Below are 15,490 nucleotides of genomic sequence, written 5' to 3' on the forward strand. Positions count from 1 at the left end.
CAGGTTCTGGTCCCAGTGTTGTTTCTCAACTGGTGAGCCTTGGCTCTGGACAGCCCCATGCCAGGATGCTGCCTGTGCTGATGCTAGAAGAGGGGTTTGGGCAGCGGTGGGGTTCCCTGCACCCCAAGTGACCAGAGTGGGTTGGGGGATTCATCTAGAGCTGCTTCATAACACAAAGGAACTGGCTTCCCCTTGGAAAACCCCTAGTGGGTGGGCTGTGCACCCCTGGGCGTGTAAACCCCATATTGCTAATGCTGGTTTGGGATTTTAGGGGTTTCTTTCGCTTGGAGCCTGAGACAACAGTGGTGCAAGGGATGGGGTGATATGGGGAGCTCTTGCAGGAGGAGATGTCCCGACAGAGGAGTTGCTGTTGCACAGGGTATGGTTTTGCTGTTCATCCCCAAATGTACCACCAGAAAAGGAGGAATTTATGTATTAAAAAAAAAAAAATGCTTAAAAGCACGAGCTTTCTGGTTAAGGATGTAGGGAAGGCATGGAGCAGCCAGATGCTGCGCCCACCTGAGCAGAGGTTTCAGCCCCAACCCCAGCATTTGCCCTCCCTGCAAGGGCAGTTTCCTTTATGGCATTTCCTGGCTTCCATTCCTGTCTCCTGAGGCATGAAGCAGTGTGTGCAGCGCAGACGCAGGGCAAAATGCTCAGCCTGAGCAATGCAGAAGTAAAGCCCAGCCCAGGTGTGGATCCTGCATGAGTCCCTTCCCAAGGGGTCTCCAGATGGAGCCGCTGCTGCCCTCATCCTTGGCAGCTGAAGCAGTCGGCTCTGCCACTCACCTCGGGGTGTTCAGCGTCTCCATTTCAGCTACAAGCAGCGGCATCTGAATCTCCTGACTTGGACACTGCAAAATCCTGAGTGACATTGAGAAAATGCAAACACGAGTGGGCTCCTTGAGAGCTGCTTAGGGTTTGGCTCTGCTCACATGTTTCGGGGGCATTTTATCCTGCTGAGTCCGTGTTCTGCTCACGTCCAGTTTCAGTCTTTTCTCCTTTCACCCTTGAGGCTGAAATGCTATTTCTTAGAAAGAAAGAAATGACAGCGAGGTCTCTGCTGTCTTGTCAATCCAGGAACCGGTGCTCTTCAAAAAGGCACTGAGCGGCCTGATAACATCTCGTGAGCAGTAAGGCTTTTCGGCGTTCCCCTGTGCGTGGGTCATGGCATCTTGCTCCCAGCCACTGAGGTCAAGCATTTCGGCTCCTGAGCTCTTGGTGCCTTCAGCCTCATAAAGCAGCAGTGCCGCGGTAGTGATGCTTGTCCCCGTCCTCTCCAGCTGCCTCCCGCATCGGGAACCTTCACCCGCTGCATGGCAAACGCTCCCTGTGCTGTGCCCCTCCGGCGATGCATCTGGTGGGGAAGATGTCCGTTTGCATGATGGATGCCTCAGCACTCGTGGCCATGGGTGCACCCACAGGGATGGGTGCTGCAAGGCCCGGGGTGCCCTGGGCCGGATTCCTGCCCCACACCCCAAGCAATGCCTCCGGCTCCCACCCACATCTGACATTGCCTTTGCCGGAGTTGGAGGCAGAGGCAGCGTGGCCAGGGGCTGCAGCAGGTAAGAGCTGAAATCCCAAAGGAAAGGCACTCATTGACTCTGCCCTCTTTACCTTAATATTAATTGGAATGTACAGAACCCCCCGGTTTTGAGACACATACCCCTGGGACGTCAGGCAGTCCTGATCTTCCTGCAGCCCGATGGTCTCTGAACCAGCTCCAGCCAAAACGCTTCCTTAAGCATGGTCTGCTTAATCCAAAAGACGTGGAAAAAAAACAACAACCAACACCATCATGCTCCTAAAACCACCTCAGAGCAGAGCATCCCCCAGCTGCATCAAAGCGACCCCCAGGGTGAGGGAAAATGTTCAGAGCTCTGAGCATCCCTTCAGGCTGCACCCAGTGCCCACCAGCACCACCTGCATCCCCAGGACAGTGACCCTGGCACCAGCTGGCAGTGGCAGTGGGGGCACCCTGGGCAGGGCCACCCCAGGCTCCCCCCTCGGCAGCGGGAAGAGGCTTTCATCCTCCCCACCCCCCCCCCCCAGCAAACCAGCACTAAATGAGGAAGTGGGAGGAGAAAAAAAAAATAGTAGCAAGTTGTAGTTGCAGGAGAAACACCAAAGCGAAGCCCTTCGGGATGGACCTGTGCCCACGGTGACAGGAGCCCCGAGCACCCCATCCCCAGGGGCAGGACGCAGGGACACCATGGTGAGTGCAAGCGGGGGCCTCGCTGGCTTCCCCCTGCCCTGTCCTTTCCCGGAGCCCTGGGTGTCACCTTTGGGTGTCTTCCTGCCACCTTGGGGCTATCTCAGCCCTATCCTCTCCTGCACCCACCTGGGTCTGGGGGTGCCAGGAGCCCCCCACGATGTCCCCAATGGAGAGAGGATGGAGCTGCCCAGGCTCGGGGTGAAGGAGCAGGGCTGGGGCTGAGCGAGGTGCTGTGTGGGGCACGGTGCTGGGGAGCAGCTGCTGGGGATGGGCACAGGGTGTTGGGTGCAGGATCAGTGCAGGATCCTGCAGGGTTGATGCACAGGGGAGCACTGACCCGAGCGGGATCAAGGGCAGCAGGCGGTGAGCCAGGCTGGGCACAAAGCGCTCTTGATTTTGCCAGCATGGTCCCCGTACGGGAACCCCTGTCTTCCTCTTGGCCCAGCTTCCTGCCAGCGCTTCTGATTTCAGTGCTTGTGGCACCAGCAGGGTGCGGGCAGAGCACAGTGGTGTGGTGGGGGCTGCCGGGGGTGTTTGTGCCCCCTGGGACCAGCTCAGGCTGGGAGGGACCTGCAGGTGCCGGTGCCCGGGGTCGAACCTCGCACCCCAGTGCATGCGGGGAAATGGGGATGGTGGCTCGGGGCTGCTGCGGGGGCAGCGGCCGGAGCTGGAAGTTGATCTGGAGGAAGAAGAGGAAGATGCAGGCTCTCAAAATGAAGAAGATGCTCAGGCGTGGCGTGAGGGGCTGTACAGTGTGGCCATGGCCACATCCTCCAGCCCACAGCTCTGCTCCCTCCGCACGTCTGAGCGCTGCCGTCCCCGGCCTTCGCTTCCCGCCAGCCAGGAGCGGGGACAGCAGCCGGGCTGAAGCAGAGCCTCCTCCTCCCTACAGCAGCCACTGGTTGCGGTTGTCACCTCCGACAGGCTGCTCCAGCACTGTCCCTACAAGACACGGACAGCTGAGACCCGATGATGTTTCATGGTTTCACAAGGGGTCATGGCTGCACATCCCCCCTGGGACCCTGCTTCGGGGTCAGCCTCCGTCCCCAGAACTCTGGGGTGAACGCCCCCTCCCCAGATGCTGTTTGTGCCCATGTCAGGGGCCAGCCGGGCTGCTGACAGCAGTGCAACACCCTGCGCTCTTCTCCTCAAGGCTTCCTGTGGTTTCAAAGGTGTTGGCTGCATCTGGGCTCGCCCTGTCTTGAGAACAGAGATGCCACCTTGGGCTGCATCCGCTCCGCCTTCAGCACTTGCAAGGGTTTTGCTTTTTTGGTGGCTCAGACTTGAGTTTTGAAGAAAAACAGACAATGTTTTGCGATCGTTGGTGCAGGGCTGCTCCTGAGGTCCCTGCTTGCATCCGCAGCCCTGGTCATGGGTGGTGGCTGTGGTGGTGACAGTCCCCATCCTGCAGCCCTCGCGGGGGCTCCTGGTGGGCTCCTGGCCCCCACACACGCACCCATCATGTACAGGGCTGTCAGCAGAGCAATGCTCCTTGCACAAAGTGGCTGCAAACTGTGCCTGGATGTCCGGTCCAAGGGCTGCTGAAAGCTTCTTCCCACTCGGCTCTAGGACGAAATGGCTTGTGGAGGTGTCTGGTCCTGGCCATCCACCTGTCCCCTTCCTGGCAGGACCCATCTGGTGGCAGTGGCTGTTGAGCCACTGCTCTCCAGCTCACCCCTTGCCTGGGCCAGCAGCACAGGAAGGGACTGGGAACCCCTGGCCCAAGCCTTTGAAAGCAAATTCAGCTTCTGCCCTGCACGGAGCCCCTGCTCCCCTCAGGGATGCTGCCCCTCGCCTCTTGCAAGGCTTTTATCCAGCACGTTAAACCATGGCCCCATGAAATCTTCACCTCACAGGATGCTCCCAGGAAGCTGGGCAGCCTTTGTGCTCCCCAAAACAGAGCAGAAACACCCACAGCCCTGCTGGGGCTGGGACAGCCTGGGACAAAACCTTCATTTAAAGTGAGACGGTGCTTTCCCTGCAGCTGTGCTGCATCAGGTGCCGGGCTGAGCCAGGAAAACCCCTAATCTGTGCCTGAGGAAGAGGAGGAGGCATGTGCTGGCTTCCAGCTGCTCTGAGCAATCATTTGAGTGAAGGAGAAACTTCAGGTGTCAGCTCGAAAGCGCGAAGCTTGCAGTACAGGAAATGCCTACATTGGCCTGAATTCAGGGCTATAAGAAACAGCATGAGCTCAGGGTGCCTGTGCCAGGGGGCTTGGGGTGATGTAAGTGGCAGATGGGGAAGCCGAGGTGTCAGTGTCCCCATGGGCTCCTCCCAACCTGCTCACCTCCGCTTGAAGCATAAGGTTTTGGCCAGGTCGGGGTGGCAACCTTGGGGTCACCGACAGCACGCTGGGTGACAGCATGGTGACCTGGGTGGCCTTCCTGTGGGCTCCTTAGGATGGAGGGGAAGAAGAGGAGGGGAAAGCAAGAAAAAGGACCATAAGCAATGAACTGGTGGAAGAGGAGAAGCTCTGTGAACAGCCCCGATCCCATCCAGAGCCCCTGAGCTGACCCAGGCCCATGTGTCCCAACTGCTTGCAGAGGGGCAAGGAAGCTGAAAGCCCCCCCACTGGTTATAGGGCCGTGAGCTGCGTTCAGTAGCTGGGATTTTGTGAGTAGGGTTACAAAGCCCAGCAGCCCACCAGGGATGGGGGTGGCCAGGGGGAGCAGCCCAATGCTGCTGATCCCCTCCCTGCTCCACGAGCATCCCTCGGTCACCCCTCGTGACGCTGCTGGGGGACAGGGGCGGCTGCCTGTGACTGTCAGGGGCAGACGGGAGGGTGCAAAGGCAGCAGCATCCTGAGGCCTGAAAGCTTGAGAATCGGCAAGAAAATGAAGCAAAAGGGGAAGAGAAGAAAAGGGAAATGGAAAGAGTAAGAGGCTGGGGGTAATGGGGGGGAGAAGTGAAATCAACACCAGGAGCACCGGGGTGAAAGCGGAACTGCGGGGCCGGTGGCTGCAGGACGGGTGCGCAGAGGAGCTGGGGGCGGCTCCAGCCATGGGTGTCCCCTCCCAGGCATCGTGGGCACATTCAGGCAGATTACTCTGCAGCAACAAGGCCGAGGACCCTCTGGGATATTTTCTTTTTGGGCAGTGGAATCCCACCCAGCCCAGGGCTGTGCTTAGCCCCATGATCACTTAAGTCGCAGCCCACGGTCTTCCTTCTGTCCCACTGCCCCCGAGGATGCTGCAAGGGTGAATTTGGGGTGGCAGGAAAACGGGTGCTTGGGTTTCCCCAGGCAGGGCAGGGGGTGACGTTCCCAGCTCTGCCCCGCTGCAGTGGAGATGCAAGGGCGCAGCCAGGGGTGCCCCACAGGCCATGATTTTTGCCTTTCCCCAGGGTTGTTTTTGCTGCCCCTTTGACTGATATGCAGAGCCTGTGCGGTGATTGCTTCATTACTCATCTGTTACCTCCGTAAGGAGCAGGGGAAATGTTACAAACGTGCCTACAGGCTGCGAGCCCATTCTGCGCCTCTTGGGAGTGTGGGGCCTGTGGTGAGGCAGGATCTGGCTAGAGGGACGGATCAAACCCATGTGCAGCAGTGGCTGAAATACCCCTTTGTGCTGCCCAAGGGTGCCTGTTTCAGATTCCTGCCACAGTCGCTGTGACCCTCTCCCTGCAGGGCAGCAAGGAGCGCTTCCACTGGCAGAGCCACAATGTCAAGCAGAGCGGGGTGGATGACATGGTTCTGCTCTCCAAGATCTCCGAGGAGGCCATCGTGGAGAACCTCAAGAAGCGCTTTATGGACGATTACATCTTTGTATCCTTCCCAGGGCAGCAGGATGGGGAGTAGCAGGGCCACGCTCTAAGGCTTTGCAAGGGCCTGCAGCGTGTCCATCCCTGCATGATATTGGGACGGGTTTGGTGGCCATGGCACCCCGTTACACACCACAGAGCTGGTGCAGCCCATGTGCTTCACCATTACCCAGGGGAAGGACCCCTTCTCCTTGTTGGCAGCATGGTCCTCCTCACCAAACCCTGCAGCTGCACAGGGCATCGTCCCCTCCTGCTGTTGCCCACAATCCATCGATGCCCACTGGGTGCTCTGCACTGACTCTGGGACACCATTGAGCCAGCACAGGGTGAAAACTCCCTGTCCCTTACGTGCCGTCCTCCAGCCCAGATGCTTTTGTGGTCACTGGCTTTGTCAGAGAGATGACATCACTGAGCACCAAGCACGAGGTTTGGTGGCTCTCCGGTTCCTTGGTACTGATGGGGAAGCTGTTCCTACCATCCGAGGCTCTGAGCCCGGCTTGGCCCCCCAGCCCCTGCTCAGTTTCGCAGCCAGATCAGCACCCAGCTGCATCACGCCTGCTGCGGCCGTGCCCCAGCCCCAGAGGGATAGGAGAAGCTCCCCAGGCTGCAGAGCGGGACGTGGCGGGGAGCTCGGGCGCAGAGCCGCTTGCTGTTGTGGACGTGAGTGGTTGTGGTTTCCCTGAAGATGCGGCTCTGTCCTTACAAGGCGATGCTCTGTCCCAGGCTGGCAGTGACGCAGCCATCCGGCTCGCTCTTTCAGCAGCCCCAGGGTTTTAAATGTGCTTGGGGGTTGGGCTTGGGGTTGGCTTTTTTTGGAGGAGGAGGAAAAAATACCCCACGCAGCCTCTTTCTTCCTTTTTTCACAGCGCTGAGTGCAGGGCCCCCATCCAGTCATGACTCAATGCCCCACGCTTCTGCATTTCCCAGAAAAGCCCCTCTCTTCCTGCCCTCGGCTGTCTTCCCCTCCCTGCTGCCGGGTGGGCTGAAAGCAGGACCCTGGCCCTGCACCATCCATGGCCTCCACACCCAGCATCCTCCCCAGGGCAGTGGGACTCATCCCCATCCCCCCGATGCACCGCTTCCAGCCGCAAGCCTCTGTTTTTCCATCCCCCCCATCACACCTGGGTAATTTGGGGATGCTGCGTGCGGATGTAGGGGAACCCCATGGCTGAGGGAGCACCGGGGCATGAGCTGAAACCCATCGTGCTATTCCTGGTGCTGCCTTACAAGGAGGCAGGGACACTCGGATGTCATGGGCAGGACGGGGGGCCATGGGAGAGGATACCTGGACCTTGACCTGCTGCCCAGACCTACATCGGGCCGGTGCTCATCTCCGTCAACCCCTTCAAGCAGATGCCGTACTTCACCGACCGAGAGATCGAGCTGTACCAGGGGGCGGTAAGGCTGCTGTGTGCAGGCTGGCAGGGCTGGCGAGGGGTTAATTAGGTTTAATTTGGTGCATTTGCATACAAATGCCTGGGGGTGTCCCAGGAATGAGCATGCCCTTTGGGTACTGATTGCATGGGTCAGCGCTCCCAAATGCTTGTCTGCAGCAAGATTTGGAAGCAAATCCACATTCCTGGAAAATTCATCCCATAAATACGCATTAGGGCAACCCAGACGTGGTGAAGTGCCCAAGTGCCTGGCTCTGCTGCACGTCCTTCCCGAGGCGGAGGGGACCCCAGCAGACATCCTGCATGCTGCTGCCTCCTGTGCCGCATGGGCAGAGTGAAGGGGGCTGCAGAGGGGGCTGGCAGCTGCTCCCTGCTCAGCACTGCTGCCCTTGCCTCCCCTCTAGGCTCAGTATGAAAATCCCCCCCACATCTATGCGCTGACGGACAACATGTACCGAAACATGCTGATCGATGGGGAGAACCAATGCGTCATCATCAGGTAGAGGGCAGCGGGTGGCTGGGTGCCCCCGGCACCCCTTCCCCAGCACCCTGGGGTGTCCAGGCCAACTGCGGTGGCCGGGCAGTGGCAAGAGGTGGCTGAAGCCCGGTGCTGGCCACGGGTGAGCACCATCTGGATGTGCTGGGGCTGTGGTCCCAGGCAAGGACCGAGCCTTGTGCAACGTGCTTTTCCGGCTGAGTGTTGCAAGGGAAGGGGTCAGGATGTGGGGCAAGGCCAAAGACTTCCCCTTCAGGCTCCAAAGCCTCCCTCCTCCCCTCCAAAATCCAGCAGCAAGAAATCCAACAACTTCTGCTGTAGCTCAGCCCTGCTCTGGTCCCGTTCATGTCCCAGAGCCCCTGCAGCCCCTTCGCCAACATCATTAGCCACAGTCCCCGTCCCCTCCAGCTGCCCCAGGCCCTGAGGGACCAGGGGCTCCCCAGCATCCTACCAGGAGTGCTCCAGGGGCTCCTGTTTCACCTCTCCTCTTCTTTTGACATTTACACAGTGGAGAAAGCGGGGCCGGGAAAACAGTGGCAGCAAAATACATCATGGGATACATCTCCAAAGTGTCCGGGGGTGGCGACAAGGTGCAGGTAGGGCTGCCCCCACCCCAGCACCCAGAGTTTCGCCTCCCGACCTGTTTGCTCCCCCAGCCCCTGCACAGAGCAGTCCTTGGCCGGGGACGTGTCTCCATCCCCAGTCGGGGCGGGCAGCTGCAGTGGGCACAACTGCGCAGCCCTGCTCAGGCTCGTGCCCTCCTCTGGCCACCAGCATGTGAAGGACATCATCCTGCAGTCCAACCCACTGCTGGAAGCCTTTGGCAACGCCAAAACCGTCCGCAACAACAACTCGAGCCGCTTTGTAAGTCCCTGGGGCAGGCGTGGACCGTGCCAAGGGTTGGTACCTTGCAGTGCCATAGCCAGGATCCGTCCCTGCCGTGCTTGTGGCATGGCTGGTGGGGACAGCCAGGGGCTGGGTGCTGATGGGCACTGTGCCTGGGCAGGGGAAATACTTCGAGATCCAGTTCAGCCGGGGCGGTGAGCCCGACGGGGGGAAGATCTCCAACTTCCTGCTGGAGAAGTCACGGGTGGTGAGCCAGAACGAGCACGAGAGGAACTTCCACATCTACTACCAGGTATGGGGGCGTGGGACTGGGCGGGCATGGGGCTGGAGCCGCTAACTGCAGCCCCCCGGGTGTCCCGCAGCTCATCGAAGGGGCGTCCCAAGAGCAGCGGCAGAACCTGGGTATCATGAGCCCGGATTATTACTACTACTTGAACCAGTCGGACACGTACCAGGTAGAAGGCACAGACGACCGCAACGACTTCCATGAGACCATGGTGAGTGTCCAGGGGTTTTTGGGTATCCAGAAACCTGTCTGAGGCCAAACTGGGGCTGACCCCCCCACACCCTGCCCCCCCAGAACGCCATGCAGGTGATCGGCATCCGGGGCGAGGACCAGCAGCTGGTGCTGCAGATCGTGGCAGGGATCCTCCACCTGGGCAACATCAGTTTTCGGGAGGAGGGCAACTATGCCCAGGTGGAAAATGCCGACTGTGAGTAGCCAAATCCTCCTTGTTCCAGGGAAGCAAACTTACATGCTTGCAGGCACCCCGACAATGAATCGCAACATCTCTGTAGCACAAATCCCCCATCAGAGGAGAGAGGCAACATCAGCATCTTCCCCATGTTAAACATGAGGAAACTGAGGCAGTGAGCAAATGGCACAGCCAGAGATTAGCAAGTGCCTGGCAGGGAGCAGAGGCTGTGATGGAGCTGAGGGAGGGCAACATCCCATCCCAGATCGTGTTGCTCCCCATGCCATGGCCCCACTCATGTTTGGCTGGGGCTGAGTGGGCAGTGTGCGGGGGGGACAGCCCTGACCCCCCTCCTTCTGCCCAGCCCTGGCCTTCCCCGCCTACCTGCTGGGCATCGACCGCGACCGCCTCAACAGCAAGGTCACCAGCCGCAAGATGGACAGCAAGTGGGGCGGACGCTCCGAGTCCATCACCGTCACCCTCAACGTGGAGCAGGCGGCTTACACCCGGGACGCCCTGGCCAAGGGGCTCTACGCTCGTGTCTTTGACTTCCTCGTGGAGGTGGGTGCCCCGGGGAGTACGGCTGTGGGGAGGGGGATGAGGGGATGCTCATGGGGACGCTGGCTGGCTGCTCCTGCACGCAGCCGCACGCCCCACGAAGGTGGCTCCCACCGTCTCTCCCTGCAGTCCATCAACCGAGCCATGCAGAAGCCGTACGAGGAGTACAGCATTGGGGTGCTGGACATCTACGGCTTTGAAATATTCCAGGTGGGTGCTGGTTTGCAGTGGGAGCCCAGCCGGGGGGCACTCCTTCCCTGCTCCAGCAGCGAGGGTGGTCAGAGCAAGGGGTTGTTGGTGGCCAATGGCCCAAAGAAGGGTCCCAGGAGCAGCACCCAAAGGCTCCACCCATTGGGGTCACCTGAGTAGAAGCCAACTCAGCCCCATCTTCTCTTTACTTTTCCCTCATTTTACAGAAAAATGGTTTTGAGCAGTTCTGCATTAACTTTGTGAACGAGAAGCTGCAGCAGATCTTCATAGAGCTGACCCTGAAGGCAGAACAGGTACAAGGGAGCTGAAACCCAATAGGGCTGCACCAGCACCCCAGTCCCCGTGCTCTGCACCCCACTGATGGGGCACCCTGGCCAGGGCATGTCCCATGGGTGCAGAGCTGGAGCCCACCAGCTCTCTTGGCGTGTCGTTCCCCCACCCCGTAGGAGGAGTACGTGCAGGAGGGCATCAAATGGACCCAGATCCAGTACTTCAACAACAAGGTGGTGTGCGACCTGATAGAGAACAAGCTGGTGAGTGGGCGTCTCCCCAGTAGGACGCTTCCTTGGGAGCCGAAGCACTGGGGGGGGCTCGGTGGGGCTGGGTGCTACTGGGGTGGGGGGCAGGAGCCAGCCCTGGGGGAGCTGCAGCTCCATGTCCTTCACCCAAGGTGCATTTCAGTGCAAAGCAGCTTTGAGCTGCACGGGGCACCTGAGCACAGCCAGGTGCAGGATTGGGCCCTGCCCTCAGCCTTAAGTCACCCCTGGCTTTGCCTTCCATCCCCCAGAACCCTCCCGGGATCATGAGTGTCCTGGACGACGTCTGTGCCACCATGCACGCCACCGGCGAGGGTGCTGACCAGACCCTGCTGCAGAAGCTGCAGGCGGCCGTGGGCACCCATGAGCACTTCAACAGTTGGAGCTCGGGCTTCGTCATCCACCACTACGCGGGCAAGGTACGGCATCCTGCACCCTGTACCCTGCACCCTGAGGCCCCGGCCCCAGCATACTGGGGCTGAGCTCCCCTCCTGCCCCCAGGTCTCCTACGACGTGAATGGCTTCTGTGAGCGCAACCGGGACGTGCTCTTCACCGACCTGATTGAGCTCATGCAGAGCAGCGAATAGTGAGTATGGGCGGTGCTGTGGTCTCCTGGGGCACCCCAAAAGAGCTGGGGTCATGGGCAGCATCCTCAAAACGCGGACTTTTGCTGGTCCTGCCCCTGCCTGGCAGCTCTCACCCGGGGGTTCTCCCCTGCCTTTCAGCGGTTTCATCCGGATGCTTTTCCCGGAGAAGCTTGATTCTGACAAAAAGGGCCGCCCAACCACTGCGGGCTCCAAAATCAAGGTAGGTTCTGGAGGCTGCAGAGCAGCAGCTGGGGGCTGCTGGGCTCCCACCAACACCTTTAACGCTACAGAGGCCGATCCTTGCAACAGAAACAGGCTAACGACCTGGTGAACACGTTAATGAAGTGCACACCACACTACATCCGCTGCATCAAGCCCAACGAGACCAAGAAACCCCGTGACTGGGAGGAGAGCAGGTAACAGAGGATGCTGTAATGGGTCACAGAGCCCCAGAGCCCAGGTACCTGGTGGCCGGGAGCAGCTTTCCTCCAGACCCAGGGGATGGGAAGGGGCAGCGTGCGGACACACACGTCCCTCTGCGCGTGCATCCTCCAGGGGCTCTGACCTGGGCACCCCCAGGCAAAGCGATGGGGATGGGCAGAGCCATGCTGCCATGCTGCCATCCCACAGCGAGCGCATCCCTCCCAATCCCGCAGGGTGAAGCACCAAGTCGAGTACCTGGGGCTGAAGGAGAATATCCGTGTACGCCGGGCTGGTTTTGCCTACCGCCGCCTCTTCCAGAAATTCCTGCAACGGTGAGGGGCCGCGGGGCTGCGCGGAGGGGGTCTGCAGCCCAGCCGCCGCTCATGGCCCCTGTCCCGGCAGCTACGCCATCCTCACCCCCGAGACGTGGCCGTGCTGGCGCGGGGACGAGCGGCAAGGCGTGCAGCACTTGCTGCGCTCCGTCAACATGGACCCAGACCAGTACCAGATGGGACGGAGCAAGGTGTTCGTCAAGAACCCCGAGTCGGTAGGTTGGGGGCATGGGGACGTCACGGGCATCTGCACCGGGGTCGGCCCCTGCCCAGCCGGGCTCAGTGCCCCCCTGCCCCGCAGCTCTTCCTCCTGGAGGAAATGCGGGAGCGGAAATTTGACGGCTTCGCCCGGGTGATCCAGAAGGCCTGGCGCCGGCACGTCGCCATCCGGAAATACGAGCAGATGCGAGAGGAGGGTAAGGCTGCGACGGCGGGGACACCGGTGCGCTTTGTAGGGTGCCCTTGGCCAGGGACAGCCCTGCTCGCTGCAGAGCCACCGGAGCAATGGGGGAGCAGCATCCCCGCTCCTAATTGCAACAAAGGGGGTGATGAGGGACTGGACAAGATACCTGAGGTCTTTTCCTACATTTCAAGGAGGGAGTGGGTTTTTTGCTCCTGTTTTCAGCCCTGGGAGGGGCTGTCGGACAGAACTCAGAGCATCTCGCTGTCCATCTGCACTTCACTGCCTGCAAAAAAGATGGAGATGAGAGTCAGTGCTTGTAGAGGGATGGGAAAGGCCCGTGGTCACCACCTGACACCCGCCATGGGCAATTTCCAAGCCTCCCAAGCATACAGTGCAAAATCAAGAGGAAAAAATCAGAAAGCAGCTGGGCCCCTCCCTCCTCCCCTACCACAACACAAGGTTTTGGGGACGCTGAATGGGTTTTGTGGCCAGTGCAGCTCCTGCTGCGTGGGGCCGTGGGCTGAGTGCCAGCTCAGAGCCCTGCCCAACCAGCATCGCTTCGGGTCCCACGCAGCCTCCAGCATCCTCTACAACTGCAAAGAGCGGCGGAGGAACAGCATCAACAGGAATTTTGTGGGCGATTACCTGGGCATGGAGGAGCGGCCGGAGCTGCGGCAGTTCCTAGCCAAGAGGGAGCGGGTTGACTTCGCTGACTCCATCACGAAGTATGACCGGAGGTTCAAGGTGAGACAAGCCAAGCTGTGGCTCATGGTGGTTGCCCTTGGGTGGGATGTGGGTGGGGCTTGTGCCCCCCCCCCGCCAACTCCCCTCAGCCCCTGCACCTGCCCTTTCACAGCCCATCAAGAGGGACTTCATCCTCACCCCCAAGTACTTTTACCTGATCGGGCGGGAGAAGGTGAAGAAAGGCCCTGAGAAGGGGCAGATCAAGGAGGTGCTCAAGAAGAAGGTGGAGATCCAGGCGGTGAGCGGCGTCTCGCTGAGGTGCGTCCCATTGCACCAGCTCAGTGTGGTCGGGCTTCACCCATCATGTCCCCCCAGACCCTTCCCATTTTTCGGTGCCCGCAGCCCAGCCCCAACGCACTGCTGTTGGAGCATCGCGCCACGGGGATGAGGGGTCCCTGTGCTCTCCGGGCCTGCTCAGGGGTCCCCAAGGCCTGGCAGAGTCTCCTGCCCCCCTGACAGCCCCCTGGGGCTGCCCACAGCACCCGGCAGGATGATTTCTTCATCCTCCATGAGAACGATGCCGACAACTTCCTCGAGTCCATCTTCAAGACGGAGCTGGTCAGCCTGCTGAGCAAGCGCTACGAGGAGCTCACCCATACCAAGCTGCAACTCACCTTCAAAGACACGTAAGGATGGAAGCTGGGAGAGGTGGCAAAGCAGGAAGAGGCCACATCCCCGCAGCCTCACGGCCCCTCTCCTCCTCCTAGACTACAGTTTCGGGTGAAGAAGGAGGGCTGGGGCGGCGGCGGCACCCGCAATGTCACCTTCATGAGAGGACAGGGCGACGTGGCCATCCTCAAAGCTGGAGGCAAAACCCTTACGGTCAGCATCGGGGACGGGCTCCCCAGGAACTCCAGTGAGTGCCGGTGCCAGTGCACCTGGGGGGAGCAGCACGGGGGGGGGGGGGGGGGAGGGGGGCAGGAGCTCCAGGGCCACGGTGAATGGTGGGGGGCTTGGGGACATCAGGGTGAGACACTGTGCTCTGCGGGGTCTGTGTTTCACCCAGGAGGGACCTGTTCAGGTGATGGGGCAGCATCAGGTGCTGAAGGGTGGTGGGATGCAAACCACGGTCAGCCCCCACATGGGACATCACCTAATGAGGTCTTGTGTCCCCTCCCAGAGCCCACAAGGAAGGGGGTGACGCAGAGCAGAGGTGGCAGCAGGTATCCAGCACCTTCCCGGAGTGCCCCCCCGGCACCCCAAGGTGAGCAGGGCAGCGCCAAATGGGGCCCAGCCTGATCCAGCCGGCTCTGTGCTGCTGCAGGGCAGGCAGGGGATGACCCCCCCAGTAACTGACCATCCCTGGGGTTGTTCCAGGCACCTGCAAGAACGGGGCTCCCCAGTTCCCACGTGGGAACAGCCGGGCTCAGCGGGACACCTACAACACACCCCAGAAGCAGGCGCGGGCACCACCGGCCACAGTGCTGCCCACCCAAAGCACAAACCGCCGGCCAAAGACACGGCCCCCATCCGAGCAGAACATGGAGTTCCTCAACGTGCCTGACCAGGGGGTGGCCGGGTAAGGTCCAGCACCCATGTGCCCACCACAGTCCTCCAGTCTCCCCTCCCACTGCTGCAGGCTCCGGAGACACTCTTCCCGCTCCGGCCAGCTCTGTGTAAACTGGCAGTCCTGGGAGGGCAGAGCAGGCTGGGGAGGGGGACGTGGGATGTCCCACACCCCCTACCTTCCCTGGGTCTCACGCCGTGTCACCGGTCCCCAGCATGCAGCGGAGGCGAAGCGTGGGCCAGCGGCCACCCCCAGCCAGTCGCCCCAAGCCGCAGCCCAAGGTGGCCACGCCGCGCTGCCGTGCGCTGTACCAGTACATCGGGCAGGACGTGGACGAGCTCAGCTTCAACGTGGGGGACATCATCGACATCCTGCTGGAAGGTACCGCCAGGCTCCCGGCATCCCACGTTGCCCCGCAGATGCTCCACGTCTCACCCCGGGCTCTTTTCCCCCTTTCCCAGATATCTCTGGTTGGTGGAAGGGACGGCTGCATGGCAAGGAGGGGCTTTTTCCTGGGAACTACGTGCAGAAGATCTGAGCCGGGCGCAGCGGACAAGGATGCTCCCAGTAGGTGCCAGCCATGGGGACGCAGCCCTGCGGAGCCCTCGCCAGCCCTCGCCACCGGTGGATCCGGCCTGCTGGCAGCCACCAGTTTCTGCAGCTGCTTCAGACAGTGGAGCAGGGCCAGGCTCTTTGCTGCTTGTTCGTACGATGGTTGTGGAACTGCTGAGGTGACTCTGGGGCACAGATAGTTTTATCGTTGGTAATTATAGCAGTGAAGTTA

At 60.6% G+C, this 15,490-nt stretch overlaps 1 protein-coding gene across 1 annotated transcript; it reads left to right on the plus strand.

Moving 5' to 3' along the window:
* Nucleotides 1-2,077: 2,077 nt before the first annotated feature.
* MYO1F (myosin IF) lies at nucleotides 2,078-15,490 on the plus strand. The gene is made up of 28 exons (XM_083810666.1): nucleotides 2,078-2,215; nucleotides 5,841-5,978; nucleotides 7,283-7,372; nucleotides 7,773-7,867; nucleotides 8,373-8,460; nucleotides 8,639-8,728; nucleotides 8,871-9,002; nucleotides 9,073-9,207; nucleotides 9,291-9,423; nucleotides 9,770-9,966; nucleotides 10,093-10,173; nucleotides 10,380-10,466; nucleotides 10,620-10,706; nucleotides 10,961-11,128; nucleotides 11,211-11,296; nucleotides 11,436-11,517; nucleotides 11,607-11,713; nucleotides 11,954-12,052; nucleotides 12,123-12,267; nucleotides 12,354-12,468; nucleotides 13,030-13,199; nucleotides 13,312-13,457; nucleotides 13,679-13,825; nucleotides 13,907-14,055; nucleotides 14,320-14,403; nucleotides 14,517-14,718; nucleotides 14,921-15,087; nucleotides 15,168-15,490. The coding sequence occupies exons 1-28, from the start codon at nucleotides 2,213-2,215 to the stop codon at nucleotides 15,242-15,244; spliced, it is 3,300 nt and encodes a 1,099-aa protein (XP_083666792.1). The 5' UTR covers nucleotides 2,078-2,212; the 3' UTR covers nucleotides 15,245-15,490.

Source organism: Anser anser, assembly GCF_964211835.1.
Source record: "Anser anser genome assembly, chromosome: 25".
Taxonomy (NCBI): domain Eukaryota; kingdom Metazoa; phylum Chordata; class Aves; order Anseriformes; family Anatidae; genus Anser; species Anser anser.

Excerpts from the sequence above, each read along its gene's own strand:
- MYO1F (XM_083810666.1), top strand. Across the intron at positions 11,518-11,606 it reads CTGCGGGCTCCAAAATCAAG|AAACAGGCTAACGACCTGGT; the intron begins GTAGGTTCTGGA and ends TCCTTGCAACAG. Across the intron at positions 12,053-12,122 it reads TTCCAGAAATTCCTGCAACG|CTACGCCATCCTCACCCCCG; the intron begins GTGAGGGGCCGC and ends CTGTCCCGGCAG.